Source organism: Podarcis tiliguerta (assembly GCF_965153285.1).
Source record: "Podarcis tiliguerta genome assembly, chromosome: 3".
NCBI classification, from domain to species: Eukaryota; Metazoa; Chordata; class Lepidosauria; order Squamata; family Lacertidae; genus Podarcis; species Podarcis tiliguerta.
In genome coordinates this window covers 28,980,656-28,996,092 of record NC_139536.1, presented here as the reverse complement: position 1 = coordinate 28,996,092, position 15,437 = coordinate 28,980,656, and the positions used below count along the sequence as shown (strand labels likewise).

The 15,437-nt window shown below is 39.8% G+C and overlaps 1 protein-coding gene across 8 annotated transcripts in view; it reads right to left on the bottom strand.

The window, feature by feature from the left end:
• MARK1 (microtubule affinity regulating kinase 1) overlaps positions 1-15,437 on the bottom strand; it is a 72,911-nt gene that overhangs the window by 11,687 nt on the left and 45,787 nt on the right. For 4 of the 8 annotated variants that reach the window (XM_083433284.1, XM_083433282.1, XM_083433286.1 and 1 more), the window contains 7 exons: positions 14,385-14,621; positions 14,177-14,296; positions 8,080-8,179; positions 5,552-5,664; positions 3,873-4,026; positions 2,152-2,345; positions 302-402 (listed from right to left, as the gene is read on the bottom strand). In XM_083433284.1, coding sequence (XP_083289410.1) covers positions 302-402; positions 2,152-2,345; positions 3,873-4,026; positions 5,552-5,664; positions 8,080-8,179; positions 14,177-14,296; positions 14,385-14,621 — 1,019 coding nt within the window. Of the gene's footprint in view, positions 1-301; positions 403-2,151; positions 2,346-3,851; positions 4,027-5,551; positions 5,665-8,079; positions 8,180-14,176; positions 14,297-14,384; positions 14,622-15,437 lie in introns of those variants that run through there. The other 4 variants (XM_083433283.1, XM_083433281.1, XM_083433285.1 and 1 more) reach the window with 2 other exon arrangements.

Here is a 15,437-nt window from a genome sequence, read left to right as displayed (position 1 = left end):
TATCATTCTGGCCAATCCAGGGCAGGGACCAGAGCACAGCAGCCGAAACAAGATAGATGCCTGCCGAAGTTTAAAAATATCCAACTTTTCTAAAGACAGAAATAACAGAAGACTGTTATAGGCTGGTCAGCGATGCCCTAAACTCTGGGGGCTTCCTTTTCCCTCTCTAGTTGCAATACCTGCTTAGGCTGAGTTTCTGCTTCCGAGGCTTGCTAAACTATGTTGAACGTGTACATGAAATGTTCCTTTAAGTACCAGAGCAACATGAAATCTTAATTTTCGCATGAAACAGGTTCAGTACCTGTTGTCTTTCCCATTCTGAATGGCAGAATAGCGATCTGTAGAGCGTTCACAGACATAGGTATTTCTTCGTGTCATGCCAGTCCCAGAAAACACATTATTCTAGAAAAGACAGGGAAATACAATTATTGTTAAAAATACATGACAGAGTAAGAATGACTAAATATATAGCACATTAGCGTATGTATACATTCTTTGATGCATTTGGGCATCCCATGTTATTTAGCCATGCATTTTCTAATTTACGTTGACTGGTAAAAATGTTGCTCTGTTTTCTGTTCTAATAGACAGGCTAAAAGACACAATATAAAAATATAGAATATTCTGATGTGCCACAATTTTAGCAAACAATAGACTAGACACACAATCCATTTTTCTGAAGAAGAAAACATAGCAGCTGTCACACACAGATGAGCCCTGAAATTGCTATTCTACTGCCCCGTTAATTCAAAAACAGTTTGAAGATTTGTTAAAACAGCATTTTAAATGAAAAATAGTACTTTCCCCCACCTTCAACAGCTCTCTCAGGGCGTGGGGGGGGGGCGTGTTTTAAGAAAGTATAAGCAGCCCAGATCTCCTCCTTTTAAAAAGGTCTTGTGCAAAATCCTCAAAGTGCATTTTCAGTTCATGGGAATCTGGAGAGCATGTTGGTGCTTTTGAGCTGATATTGCCTCCTAAAAATAATCAAGGTGCACTTTGAACTGTGACCTTAAGCCACAAAGCACAGACCTGGTCTATGAACTTAGATGAGGCATAGGCAAACTCGGCCCTGACCACTGGTCCTGTTAGCTAGGGATGATGGGAGTTGTAGTCCCAAAACATCTGAAGGGCCGAGTTTGCCTATGCCTGACTTAGATAAACAGATGAGCAAGTGTGAAAGCAGAAGCACTTCTACCATGCCTACAATGTAGCGCGCAATGTGACTTTTTGCACAGACAACTTGCACAATTCTCTCCCTCATTTAAAAAAAGGGGGGGAGATGTGCATCATCTATGCATACAACTGCATCACACAATGCGCTGTAACTGTGGTGGTAGCAAGCACCATTCTTGTTTTCTCACCTCTACTACAGAGAGGCTGCTTAACAGAGTGTATGAACTATGGCATTGTTTCTGTTCTCATCCATCCTATTTCCCTCACCGTAGAGAACTATGCACAAGAGCAATATCATCTAGTGATACTGAGTCAAGCGTATGTGAGCAAGGCCAGAAGAAGAGAGCTCTGTTTACAGACTCAAATGCTTAGGTATTATTTGAGAAGAACAGGTTTTCAAGCATTGGGAACTTCCAGAGCTGAACTAGCAGCTACAATGAATATAGTGTCCTGAAGGGAAATGCAAATTTGTATAGCCCCTGGCAAACAGCTTGTAGTATTATTTCCCAATTGCCTTGGATCAACTTTCCTCACAGGGAAGAACACCAATTTTGATAGTCAAACATTCACATATTAAACAATTAAGCTGCTGTTTCATTATATAAGTGGGTGGTTTTTTAAAAAAATGAAAAAGCAGGCCTGCAGTGGTGACAATGAGTTCAGAGAGCGAAGCAACCAGGGCAGTGAGAGGCAATGAGCACAGTGAAGGAACAACCCACAGGGCACTCCAGCTGAAAAATGCCAGGATGCAACATTACCGGCAAGTTCCTTCCTTCAGCAACCCAGGAGCCAATTGTCACACTCAACTATTCTCCCCCACTCCTGTTTTTTAAAAAAAGTATTTAAGTGATGGACTGGATTTCTGAGCCCATTTCTATTAGTGTATGCCAGCATTTGCAGAAGAGAATCATGTAGTTAATACAATAGCAACAATTGTTATCGTGGTACAGAAAACATTTGAGCAAAGATCTTTCTTACACTTGGAATAGTAGTCGCTTTTTTCCTTTCAGGGCCCACCAATGGACTTGCGGCCATTTCACCTTTGGACCCCACTGTAGTGCTGCTCAGTTTACGTGACACATCTTTGTCCCATTCCTCTTTGTGTTCACTCTCCACACTGTTTGCCTGAGCTCTTTTTGAATACGAGACGGCGGGAGGAATCGATGGGCCAACTGTCAAACAAAGGTAACATCAATGAGATGGTGCTCTCTGTATCACCTTCAATCAGTCTGCGCTGGTACTAAAAATAACATCCAAGGAACTAATTCAAATAAGATTCTGGTGCCACTTTACGAACCTGAGATATTGTGCAAAGAATTTGCCTGAATACAAATGTGTCACCAGTGCCTTGATTGTATAATTTCACAAACCTTTAAGCTTAATGTTTACTATTTGTTCCCCATTAACTTGCTAATATGCCATACACATTGAAAACATTAGAGGCATACTTTAAGGTTACTCAACTAGCTTCCGTTCAGAAGCCTTCAATGATACAGTGGGCTGCCACCTCATTTGTGGATCCATAATACAATAATTTGTCAATTACAACCAACCAATTTCCCAGTGAAAGTGGAATCATTACTATCAAATCCAGTTGCAAAATCAAGGCAGATGGAGGCAGAGTTTTGCATAACCAGCTGGCAATGAAGGACATCACTTTCTAATCATATCTAACCCATTTTCAGAAATTTTTAAAATTATTTGCCACACAGTTTTCCTTGTGGCAAAGAGTTCCATAGCTCAGCCTTTCCTCAAACGAAAGACAGACATTTGCACCTTCACTCAGATTGCAAGGTGTTGCTGGTGCTGGCATTGGTGCAAACCAAAGGTTATGACATGGCTGGGAAGTCTTAGCTGCTAGATAAGAGTAAAGCAGAGGATGCCCGGATTCCATTCAAACATTTGTCCTTCCACTGGGCAGATGATTGGTGTGTGGTACACTTCACTAAGGAATTCCTTTTAGCATCAGTCAGCTATGGAAGATAAGTGAAGAGAAAAGGGGTTTTTGGCTGCTCCCAGTTCACCTGAGTGTGGTTTCTGGCCCCTACATCATTCATGGTTCTCTATACTGGGACACTGTCTCCCTCATTTAAAGCAAATCAGAAAATTTTTTTGTCCAGTGTTGTTGAGACTGCAGTACCTAAGTCACAACCCAGAATATCAGAAGCAAATAGTCATCTCCATTACCGAAAAGCAACGTTCGACAAGCACAAAGGAATAAGAGATTGTTTGCTTTCCACACAAAAAGCAGGAAAGCCTCAAGTTGCCCACAGGGAACCAGTCTTCTGGGCTGTGGCCAATGGTTTGCAATTTTATTCAGGCATATGGCTGTTCTTTCTATGGAAATAAACCCATCCATATCTTCTAATTGACCTTTCTTGAAAAACTTACTGCACTGCAGATATCCAAGCTCACGTTTTAGATTCAAAGCAATGATGACAAATACAGAGCAGTTTCCATTACGCAAACAGTTAAAATAGCTACAGACACCAGAATAAATGCAAATGATAATTAACACATCTGTCAACTAACCAAAAACTATATTTACCATGGAAGGATCACATGATAAAAGCACCATGGTGTGATATGAAGCAGCGCACAACTAACGCACAAAGAGGTGGCACTGCTAAGCCCAGAAAACATGGCACACAGCTTAAAATTGTATTTTGCTACTTTACTTGGTTGAATGCCATCCCCACCATGTTCACTGAAGCGACGTTGCTTCTGATTGGCTGATATGCTCCGCTGGACCTTCAGGTGAGCAGGAGATTGCATAGAACTGTTGTTGAGGTCACTGCTGGGTCGAGATCTTTGACTCAGGTTACTGCTGGACAGGGACTCGCTCCCCTCAAACTACAAGGATAAGTGACAATTTAGAAAGCAAAGCCATTTGCATCTCTATTTTTGAGACAAGAGTTATTTCCAATGCAACAAAACTCAATACAACATTTGCTATCACATGGATGCAGACTGGGCACTCTATGTAGTCACCTTGGCACCATTCCTTTTCCCCCTTTTCCTTTTTTACACTGAAAAGCAAACCCAGAGCCTGCCATTAGCAGCAGGAATGCAGTTGGCAGAGAGGAAGAAGACACTTTCCTCATTATGGACAGAAGAATTTTAAGTGGGTAAATGCCAGAGAGGCAGCCTCTCCTTCCACTTTTTATGGCATCCTTCTCCAAGGCTACTTTTTCGTAACAGAAGGAGGGGAAAAAGCATCAAGGGAAAGAAAGATGCAGCTACATTTCCTCAAACTACATGCTAATAGATGTAAGGATACACAATCACTTGTCATGATTTTATGTCGTGAACCCCCCTGAAATCTACAGGTATAGGGCGGTATACAATTATTATTATTATTATTGAAATAAAAATCCTATTTATGCATCATACAGATATAACCAGTCCCAGAATTAACTGACATTTGTGAAAGATTCGACCCAGTTGACAATTGTTGCTGTAATTCACAGGTTGACAATCTATGCCACCGTGGCAGGCCACACCCAAGTGTTTGGTGGAACCTCAAGCTCACTGGCAGAGATGGAGTGCAGGGGTGGGTGGGGAGAAAGCACTGATTGGAACAGGAAGACAGGTGACAAAACCGCCACCGCAGACAAATGCTGTCACTACCATCTTAATCATGCTCCCCACCTCAATTATTATTACTAACGTTTAGTAGGATTTATGAACCACTTAATCAAAGAATTCCAAAGCAAAACCATTATTTGTTTTTGGATGGAATGGCTTGGCTGGTTTATTTGGTTTTATAATTAACTGTTTGGCTCATTTTTTATAGGCATACTGAATTGCTGCAAACATATAGATTAACTCAGCAAAATATACAAATGGATATACACAACTTGTTCATGTGTCTGGGTAGGCTTGTCAAAATGGAAATGTTTTTAGCTGGCATCTGAAACAGCACAAGGATGATGCCAGCCCAGAGCACAGGGGCTTCCACATTGACCCTATCTTGGCATGCATACAGTGGGAGAGGGGCCAAACTAAGTAACACAGTGGAGTCAGGTTTGTCTGTGTGGCTCATGTCTTGGATCAACCTTGCTCTACCCAGTCCCTGCTGACCATTGCCACAGGCAGGCAAGAATCAGTGGTGGGCCCTGCCTGGGCCCCCACACTTTTCTTAGTTCAGGTGACTTTCAACGTATGCGGGGATTACGTTCCAGGGACCCCACACACATGTGAAATGCATGCTTATGAGTCCATGCCAGCAAAAATTATTGATGCATAAATTCCATAAACTCAGCAACCCAAAGAGTACATATGCTTGTCAATAAGCATGTCTCAGCACTGTGTTCAATCCCTATAGAAAACAACTTCAAAACTAGCAGATAAATAAATATAAGAAACTATAAATTACCTCAGGTGGTTTTCTGCCTAGGAGCAGATAAGTAGCCATGACTTCGTCATATTTTTGGTTTACTAAAGAGTCGTGAATTTCATCTCTTGCAAAACCCATAGTGACCATTATATCTATCAAAAACAAGACAGCTCAATTTTATTATCGACAAGACATATTTAAAACGTGTCATTAGACAACTTCTGATATATTTTTTTCCATCCACAAAACTTCTACTTAAGAGATTATCTGAGAGGTATATGTACTGTGAATCGTTTTGTGAAAATCCACGGGAGTAATCACAGTAGAATAAAGTGGGAACCTAGAACACTGTTCACAAATTTTCTCTAAAATATAAAAATTCACCCGACAGACCATTTTCACAATTTGCCATGTTCCATTACCCTTTACTAGTTAACATTTATGTAATGGCAACAGAGTCTGTACCCTAAACATATACAGTCAAACCTTGGTTCTCGAACTGCTTAGTTGCCGAATAGATCAGCTCCCAAACACCGCAAGCCCGGAAGTAAGTGTTCCAGTTTGTCAACGTTTTTTGGAAGCCAAACGTCCAACGTGGCTTCCGCTTGAGTGCAGGAAGCTCCTGCAGGCAATTGGAAGCCACACCTTGGTTTTTGAACGGTTTCGAGAGTCGAACGGAGTCCCGGAATGGATTAAGTACGAGAACCAAGGTACCACTGTACAGAATTGAGATCTACATAAGATAGGAAATAAGAGATTTAGGGGAGAGGGATTGGATTACATAAACATTCCAATCCTCCAAGCATGGTCCAGATAATTAGGAATGTGATATGGGCTAGCAGATTCAGGTTCAATTCATTTTCTTTTTAGCACCAAACATAGTTTGTCATTACCAATGGATTAAATAACCCACCAAACCGGGGGGACCGCTAGGGGCGCCTTGGAAGACGGCAGATAATAAGATCTATCCAGCTCGCACGAGGTAATTTGAGGCTGATTATGGGGAGTAAATCAGTCTCCCTCGTCTCTCCAGGGAATGGAAAGACACAGTTTTCACCCGCGGTTGCCATAAATCACCCCCAAGTTTGGAAGAAGGAGGGGGTGCGAGGCACTAGGTGCATAACCCTCAGCGGCTCTTGGCACTCCTCTGAAGCTGCTTCCAGGAGCAAAACTAGTTGCGTTACTTAAAAGGAAAAGTTTGGAGAAAGCTAATGCACATGCTTTGAGAGAGGCAGGAGGTTTTATCTGCTAATAATTTGGCCACTGAAAGGAAGAAGATTGAGACGGAAGATTACATCAAAGTACTACAGACATGCTGGTATGTGGAAGGCAACGGAACGGAAAGGGGGAGGAAATGACTTTTTATTTCTTGTTTCATGTGATTGCCTAATAACCCTCCCCCTCAGAAGATCCGTCACAATAACTAATTGGCAAATGGGGTTAGAAAATGAGCTGAGTGGGGAAAAATAATATGAATTTAAAGGTTTTATTCTGTGAAGGACTTGGAAAAACAAAGGCTCTCTTTGTGACGCAGAAAGAATTGAGATGTGATACAGAAGGACAGGCATCTGTTGCAGGGAGTTTGGTCTTAGGGAGGGCGAGCCGAAGATTTGTTATCTGGATGGGATTGTGAACTGGAAGGGGCAGCCGTCCTGGAAAAGACTAATTTACGATGCAACAGGTCTGGAAAGTTAACGAGCGGGCTTTCAATGGAACGGCAAGATGGTGGTTGCCCGCTCGAGTGGAAACGCCTGGACTATTGGATGAGAGTGATTCATGAGAGAGCAATACAGAATCCACACAGAAATATAAATAACTGTTTTGTTAACCCACTTGCGGAGATAACTCAAAGGTGAATGAAAAGGAAAATGAGTAACGAAAAGGAAAATGAGTAACGACAAGGACTGAGAAGAGGGACTGAAAATATCATTGTAAATATGAAAGCAGCAGAAATATTCGAGGATTGGACTCCTGCCGATCAAGAAGCATGGGTACCCCCCACAAAAATTTAAAATTGGGAAATAATTGGATTATATGATGTGTATTGTTATAATTTGGATTAATTGGTTTGATATGTTTAATTTGGTAAATGGAAACTTAATAAAAATTATTAAATAAAAATAAATAACCCACCAAACCATGACTGAAAATTATTATAAAGTGTGTTTTATCACCAATTCTGGTTAGGAGAGCAAATGCAAACCACTGTTTCCTACTGGAAGTGAGAGGAAGAGGAAGATAAGACTATGAGCTTCCTGGATGTTGTTGATCCTCCATACCATAGCATGTGAACTGGAACTAATGACGTGGCAGCGAAAAAAAACAGGTAAACTGAGACTAGGCTAATTCAGGAAGATATATCGGAACTGTTCAACATTCACTATATAAAAAAACCTGGGTACATGGCAAACTAATCCACAGAATTAGCAAAACATTGACAAGCATTTTTCTCTACTGTTAAACATGAATCTGCAGCGCACAGTGAAAGAGATGAAGAACTGGACTAGGGAACTAGGGAGAATACAATACAGCTATAGATTGGAACAATTGGGGTAACCTATTCTTACCTATTCTTTTGGTGTCATTAAAATCTGGTTCAGGCTCAGTATATGGCTTTAATTCTTCCTCTTCATGACCAACATTCATCCATCGGTCCTTCATTATTTGCTAGAAAACAGAGCAAAACTGAATCATTGGATTTTATTTTTTTTATCGACTCCTGAATCAATACCCAGTTAGTGGGGAAATCTGCATGTTTATTTATTTAAAATATAAAAACTGCTTTGAAGCATAAGTGAAAAATAATCAGTGGGGACCAATCAGTGTGCAAAAGACATCTTCAACTGCTGGTTAAATAAAAACGGGTGCTGGACAAATGGACAGGGAGTTACATAAAGGAGGCCTTATTAACAAGAAGGCTCTATACTTTGATGCTTCCCATCTCACCGCTGGGGTAAGGGTTATTCTTGAGCAGCAACCCTGCAGAAGGTTTTAATAGTTGGACAGCATAATACAGGACCCAGTTACTTGTTGAAGGACATTCTCCCATGATCAGCTGGTGAGAGGAAGGAAATTATCACTTCTCTGCTGGTAAGCACAGATGGTGGAAGCTCTGCAAGCTCCGTGCTGTCAAGTGAACACTTTCTTATTTTCCCAGGCATTCCAGGTAAATCAGTGATTTCCACTTGTTGAGCTTTATATTTCCTTGCACTGCTGTATTTTATTGTTCATTTTTTTTAACGATTATTTTTAATGAACGTATATTCCCATGGTTGTCTGTATATTTTGTTAACATGCTGGAAACTGCCTTTGGATCACTATGATGTGATGAAGGGTGATCTTTAAATTTTGCAAATAAAACAAAACATGGGGAAAGTTCTGCTGACCCTAAGTGGTTTAGGATTTTATAGGTTAAAGCACTTGAAAATGTGCCTAGAAATAAAATGGTAGCCGGGTTAAGATCTTGGAATACTGAAAAAATATTTTCCCTACTATCACTACAAATCTGTCCCTGGGTTCTGAAGTAATGAAGTTTCCAAACAGTCTTTAGAAAGGCCCTCTTAAAAACACATTATAGTACTCTGATCTAGATGTTAGAAGAGCACAGATAACCATGGCCAAATCTTGTTTTCCAAGAATAGCCACAGTTGGAGTACCATCCAAATTTGGTTGAAGGCATATGACTTCTACTGCCAAAATTAAATTGGACCCTTCAACCCCAATGCACAAAACAAAGACAGACTCAGGTCCAAGGGTTAGTGTTAGCCATGTATTATGTACAGAAATAAATTTGGGGAAGACCAGCGATAGTGTGGATGCTTTGCAAGCAGAAGATCCCTAGTTCATTCTCCAGCATCTCTACACAGAAAGCAGCTGCCAGTTCATGTAGCCAGTTCTGAATGAGATGGACCCAGTTTGACTCGGAACAAAACAGCTTTCTATACTCATGATTAATTCACCTCAAACAAGTCCATAGTACCATTTTTGCAGCCTAGAGACTATTTTAGGTTGTCCATTCTTTCAACTGAAAATATATTTTAAAATTATCCATAAAAATATTAACAATATGGAAGACTTAAACTACCATCTAAAGTACGTTGAACTACTTTATTAGCTTCTATCTGTATCTACAAATGTTGAATTAATAATTAACATACGTTTTGGGGCTTTCATGCTGAATCCATAAAAGGACCAAACATATATAACAGCTTAATTCTCCTTAAAGGAGAATTGTCCCCTGTAATTTACCTTTCCTTCACATTCATATGAATGGGCGAAAGCTGCTGATATTTTGGCTACAGGAAAGAAAGACTTATTTTGGGAACTGCTTCACTTCTCAGGAGACAGCTCCTATTCTGAAAGGATTTTTACAACAAGCCATTGTTCTTTCATACCCAAGCAAAAAGCAGAAGTGCTGTGACACCTTACGGATGAGCTGCTCAGAGGTTCTGCAGACTGTGACCTTTGAGTGCACACACCCGCTCCCCCATGACCAATTTCCCTTTGAAGCACTGAAGCACTTTTTGTTCTCCTGCTTTTGGCTAACGTCTATGCTTCAGGATTTTGTTTTAGTGGGTCGCACAGAAGGCATCAGCTTGCAATGCTTGAGTACTTTAAAACATACACTTTCCTTGCTCAAGTTTCTGAAGAAGCATTATTGAAAATTCTATGTCCATAATAGATTCTCTACAACAGCAAAAATGGGTGTCCCTCTCAAACTTCATGTTCAAGATTATGGGTGAAATTCAATGCTTATCTTATTCTTTGAATGCTGCTGTTCTACTTCTGGAATGGCTTTTAATCCAGTGGTGGTTAAACAACACAGCATAAGAAGAGCCTGCTGGAACAGGCCAATGGTACAGCATCCTGTTCTCACAGTGGCAAAATGGTATTCCTCTGACTAGCCCGCAACCAAGGCCTGAGTGTAAGCACGCTCTTCCCAGCAACCAGTATTCAAAGGCATGCTGCCTCTCAGATTGGAGGGACAAGCTAGCCACAAATTTGTCAGATCCTATTTTAAAGCCATCAAAGTTTTTGGCCATCACTACAGTGGTACCCCGCAAGACGAATGCCTCACAAGACGAAAAACTCGCTAGACGAAAGGGTTTTTCGTTTTTTGAGTTGTTTCGCAAGACGAATTTCCCTATGGGCTTGCTTCGCAAGACGAAAACGTCTTGCGCCTTTTTCAATGCATTCCTATGGGAAACCGTCAATACACATTGGTGCTTCGCAAGACGAAAAAACTCGTAGAACGAAAAAACTCACAGAACGAATTAATTTCGTCTTGCGGGGCACCACTGTACTTCATCTGGGAGCGAGTTTCATAGCTTAAGAAAAGGAATTGATCTTCTCCAGTTTTCCCTTCCCTCTGTGGTCCCCTGTTCAAGAGGGTTGAGAGACCCTCCAAAATAGCATGGACACTACTAGTGCAGGAGGAACCAGAGAAACTAACTTCTCCTCTTACATTGGAGCACAAATCAGACAGATCAAAAGGATTTCACCCTTTGCTATTAGAATACAGTTTTGAGTTTTGGAACACAAGGAAGCCAGTCATATTTTTTGCCTTTTTAAAGAAGAATGACATCTGGACAATTTAAATATAATGAACCCATGTTCTGTCTGACCACATATGTAGCAATATTCCAAACTCCATCTGAAAAAGTGCACAGCTGAAGAATTCAGACCTAACTGAAAGCAAAGTGTGAAATCTTTTCATATTATGCCCTCAAAAATCGCTCAGGAGTATTTTAATTCTCCGCTTAAATGTATAAAGTAAAATGCATACGAAGTGCAGGGTAACAATGCTCCGTAGGCAACATATGAATTAAGCATACAGTGCTGCCTCTTCAATTTTAGTTTGGCAAAGGTTGCTAGTGAAAGACATACTGCAGAAACTGTATATTGCTACAAAATGGTCCTAAATAGTTTCACTGTGCAAACATCAAAACACTGATAAAGCCTATAACTAAATGTATTAAATTTCATTAGGACACGAAACTTAACATTCTAGTGCTATTTTAGATGAGCAGATGCCAGTCAAAATCACATCTTAAGAAGATCAGACAAAGGCTCAGATAGAATCATTTATCTGACACAATACCCATATATAACACAGCACTTCACACAATTACTGAACAGTGATTCTGCAATGGCCTTTTACCCCCTGAGACAATTGCCCTGTGTTTCACAGGAAGACAGAGACAGTCCCTCTCTTCTATAGCATTCATGCACTCTGCTTTGAACACAATGTCCTGGCAAGAGCCCATTTTTGAACCAGCAACATAAAATTCTTTTAAGGCTGTTAATAGTGAGACAGTATTAACCCAGGCAGGAGGGAACTAACACAGCATTACTGGGCATAACAGGGCCAAGTTCCCAAAACGGTATCTAGGAGGATTATCAGTAGAAAACACTATTTAAAAATGAAAATGAACACAACCTATTTATAAATACTGGTGAAAAGTCAGCATAGTGCACTGAGATCTCACCACCCACTGGCCACACAATTTAAACATATAAAAGTAAGAAACTTGTTGAAATCTGCACACCCTTAAATCTGGCATTCTCAGATTCTGTGCACTGTTCTTCTGCCAGGTTTTGTGCCTGTGCTATGCTGTTACAAAATACAGCAAAACTACAGAGACCTGAACATTAGTATTACATTTTTAGTCAGCAGTATCCTTTGGACTCAACCATTTCGAAGTTTGCTAAGTGAATATTAACATCCTTGAGCTGACCTCCTGTGATCCTAATTACACCATCCTATGTAGACAGGAACCTAACAATGAGTGCTACACATCAGTGAAGCAGAAATTACTCATACCCACATTCCACTGGCAAGCTACCAGACACAGAATTATTCAGTACAGAGTCACAGCTGATCAGGGGTATATCTCCCAGCTTGTGCTCAAGTGATCTATGTCAGAAAGTGATTATATGAGATTAATTTGGTGGAACACCATCTTCAGCTGCAAACGCAAACCTATGAAGATGAAAGAAAGGTCAACCGATGACTAATACACATTGTACTTCTCAAGCCATTTTATCATCTGCTGTACTTTTATTGGGCATTAACAAGCAGTAAATCTTCCATGGATGCAAAGCCCAGAGGCCTAGGTGACTGGCTGCTTCAACTTGCTGGAATTAATACATAACCAAAATATTTTTTCTCAAATGCAGCTCACCAACTATCATAGCAAATGGGAACCAGGTACTCATATGGAAACTGCTCCTTTTAAAACTCAGCTGTCTTTACTATATAAAAAAAAGTATGCATCATTGGTTTTTGAAGAACAATTAACCTTTCTTACACTAAATGCACTAACTTTATCCGTTAAATTAGTACAACGGACAAGTACACTGTTTTCAGCAGAAGCACAATTAACTTAGCATTCATTTCATTTTTTGTGGAAAGGGGTGATACAACTACATGGCTACAGAAAAAACACCAGCATTTCATAGTTTGAGACACTAAACAGAATACTGTATCTTTGTATGCATAACAATAAATATCTGAGAATATTTTATAATTCACATTTCAGACAGTTTAACATGATCTTTGTTATTTGTGCTTTGCTCCAATCCCGAATTTAGCTGTTTAATCATATGCTGTTCATTTTGTCGGACCATTATTATGTCACATTACTGAAATTCTAAGCCTAAGTATATTATGAGAGCTTTCACCGGATCAGAGAAATCTTAGTCAAACAATTACACAAATTTGTAGTTAATTGCAACCTCCCAAATTTGCATGTGTAAAAAGGATTACTACAGAAAACAGCTCTTTTTTAAAGATAATGCACACACTTTTCTTGTGTGAATCTTGGAAGAGGCATTCTCTTCTACAAAAGAGAGAAGAGGAAATTGATATTCTAAGAAAGTGCATGCCACCTATAGCTTTCCTAAGTTCTTGCATTAAAATGAGTTAATTTTTAAAAAATCTGCCCAATCAGAGGCATCAGTTTTGGTTGATCAAAAAGCTTCTTCTTTTTTCACACATTTTTTTCACAGGACTGGAGCAACTCTCCTGTGTGGAAGTGTGGAAGTTTTCACATTTGGGGCTCCAAAAAGGCAGGCAAGAGGGGACATGACAAAGGTATCTAGGATTGTGAAATAATATATGGGGATAGTGGATAGACAGAAGTTTCTCTCTCTCTCCCACTATCCGACACATATCACTAGAATCCAAGGTCATCCGGTGATGAATTTAATGAACCTCACCTGACAATTCTACTGCACATGTTACAAAATTCCCACATAGAAGACTGTCAATTGGTAGACCCAACTAACCAACCTCCATTTAGATTGGTATTATTTGCAAAAACTGGCGACTACGTCCCATAAGCTCAGGATGAAACCTTACATGTTTGATCATCACACACACACATGATATACACCAACTTGTATTTATTTCCTCCAGAAAAAACAGCTTCCAATGGGAAGGTGGTTTTTTTTTGTTTTTTTTTAAAAAAAGCTTTAACAACATACTAGGATCCATAAAAAAACCATTTTACCAAGAAAAATGATACTAAAAAAACCAGAACAGTGAAGCAGCCTGTGGTAGCATATTTGGAGAAATGTAGGAGTAGTCTATTCCTTATAGGTTTTGAGTTATTCCAATGAAATACATAAGAGAGGGGAATGGGGGAAGATCACAATACTTACTTCCAAGCTCCCTCTCTTGATTGGATTCAATACAAGTAGTTTTTTCAGTAGATTTTCACAGTCTGTGGACATATAGAATGGTATCCGGTACTTCCCCCGTAATACCCGTTCTCTCAGTTCCTTTAGAAAAAGCAGACAAAGAAGAACATCTACTATTGAGACAGAAAAATTGAAGACTAGACTTAGCCATTTCAAATCTCAACTGTACCTTTAAATTCTGACCATCAAATGGCAACGATCCACTGACTAGAGTGTAAAGAATGACTCCAAGACTCCAGACATCCACTTCTGGCCCATCATATTTCTTTCCTTGGAAAAGTTCAGGGGCAGCATATGGGGGGCTTCCACAAAAAGTGTCCAGTTTGTTGCCTATAGTAAATTCATTGCTAAAACCAAAATCTGCAATTTTAATGTTCATATCTCCATCAAGAAGAAGGTTTTCTGCCTGAAAAAATGAAAATAGAATTATAAAGGTAAGTATCAACATAACAGTTCGCCATAACTTCATTATGAGAATAACTAGTCATTCTACAGAGCTTTGTGTTTTGCTATATGTCACAGCATAAGAGGCAATCACCAGTACTGAGAATGCAGAATGTTCTGGAACGGCAATTGTAAATAAGATGAGATCGAATAGATATCCTTTCATGATGAGAAGAGGGCAGGAATTTTTAAAATCTTGTATAGATTTTGTAAGATTTAGCCGACAGTACACCTGCTGCCATCAATGGGACTTGTGTACACATATCAGACACAGTGCAATCCTATGCATGTCTGCTCAAAATAAGTTTCATTGAGCTTTATGAGCCTCAATCCCAAATATGTGTGCATAGGATTGTAACCTAAACAGCTACAGAGATAATGCTGCCCTGGATCTTTGGAGAATGGAAAAATGTAAAAGAGAAATTAAAATAACGACTGGACTGTTTAGGAATTAAAAAGACACAGGCAAAACAAATGAAAACTCATATAGTGATTCCTATATAAAACAGAACCAGGTTTTCCTTTTGTCTTTCCCTCTTTCCTGCCCCTTAGACAGTTGACTCCATAAAATCAATCAGGTCTAATGCCATCTTCTTTAACAATTATACCTTAAGATTGCTGTCGGCTCCAAAGGTTTGTTTCTTCAATGTTAAGAATGTCCACTCCTCTAGATTTCTCACTTAACGCTCTTTCAGTGAATCTCACTGTTCCTTAATCATTAAAAGCATTTGCGCTCAGGATAACTCACAGTGACTTCTATCTCTAAAGGATCACATAG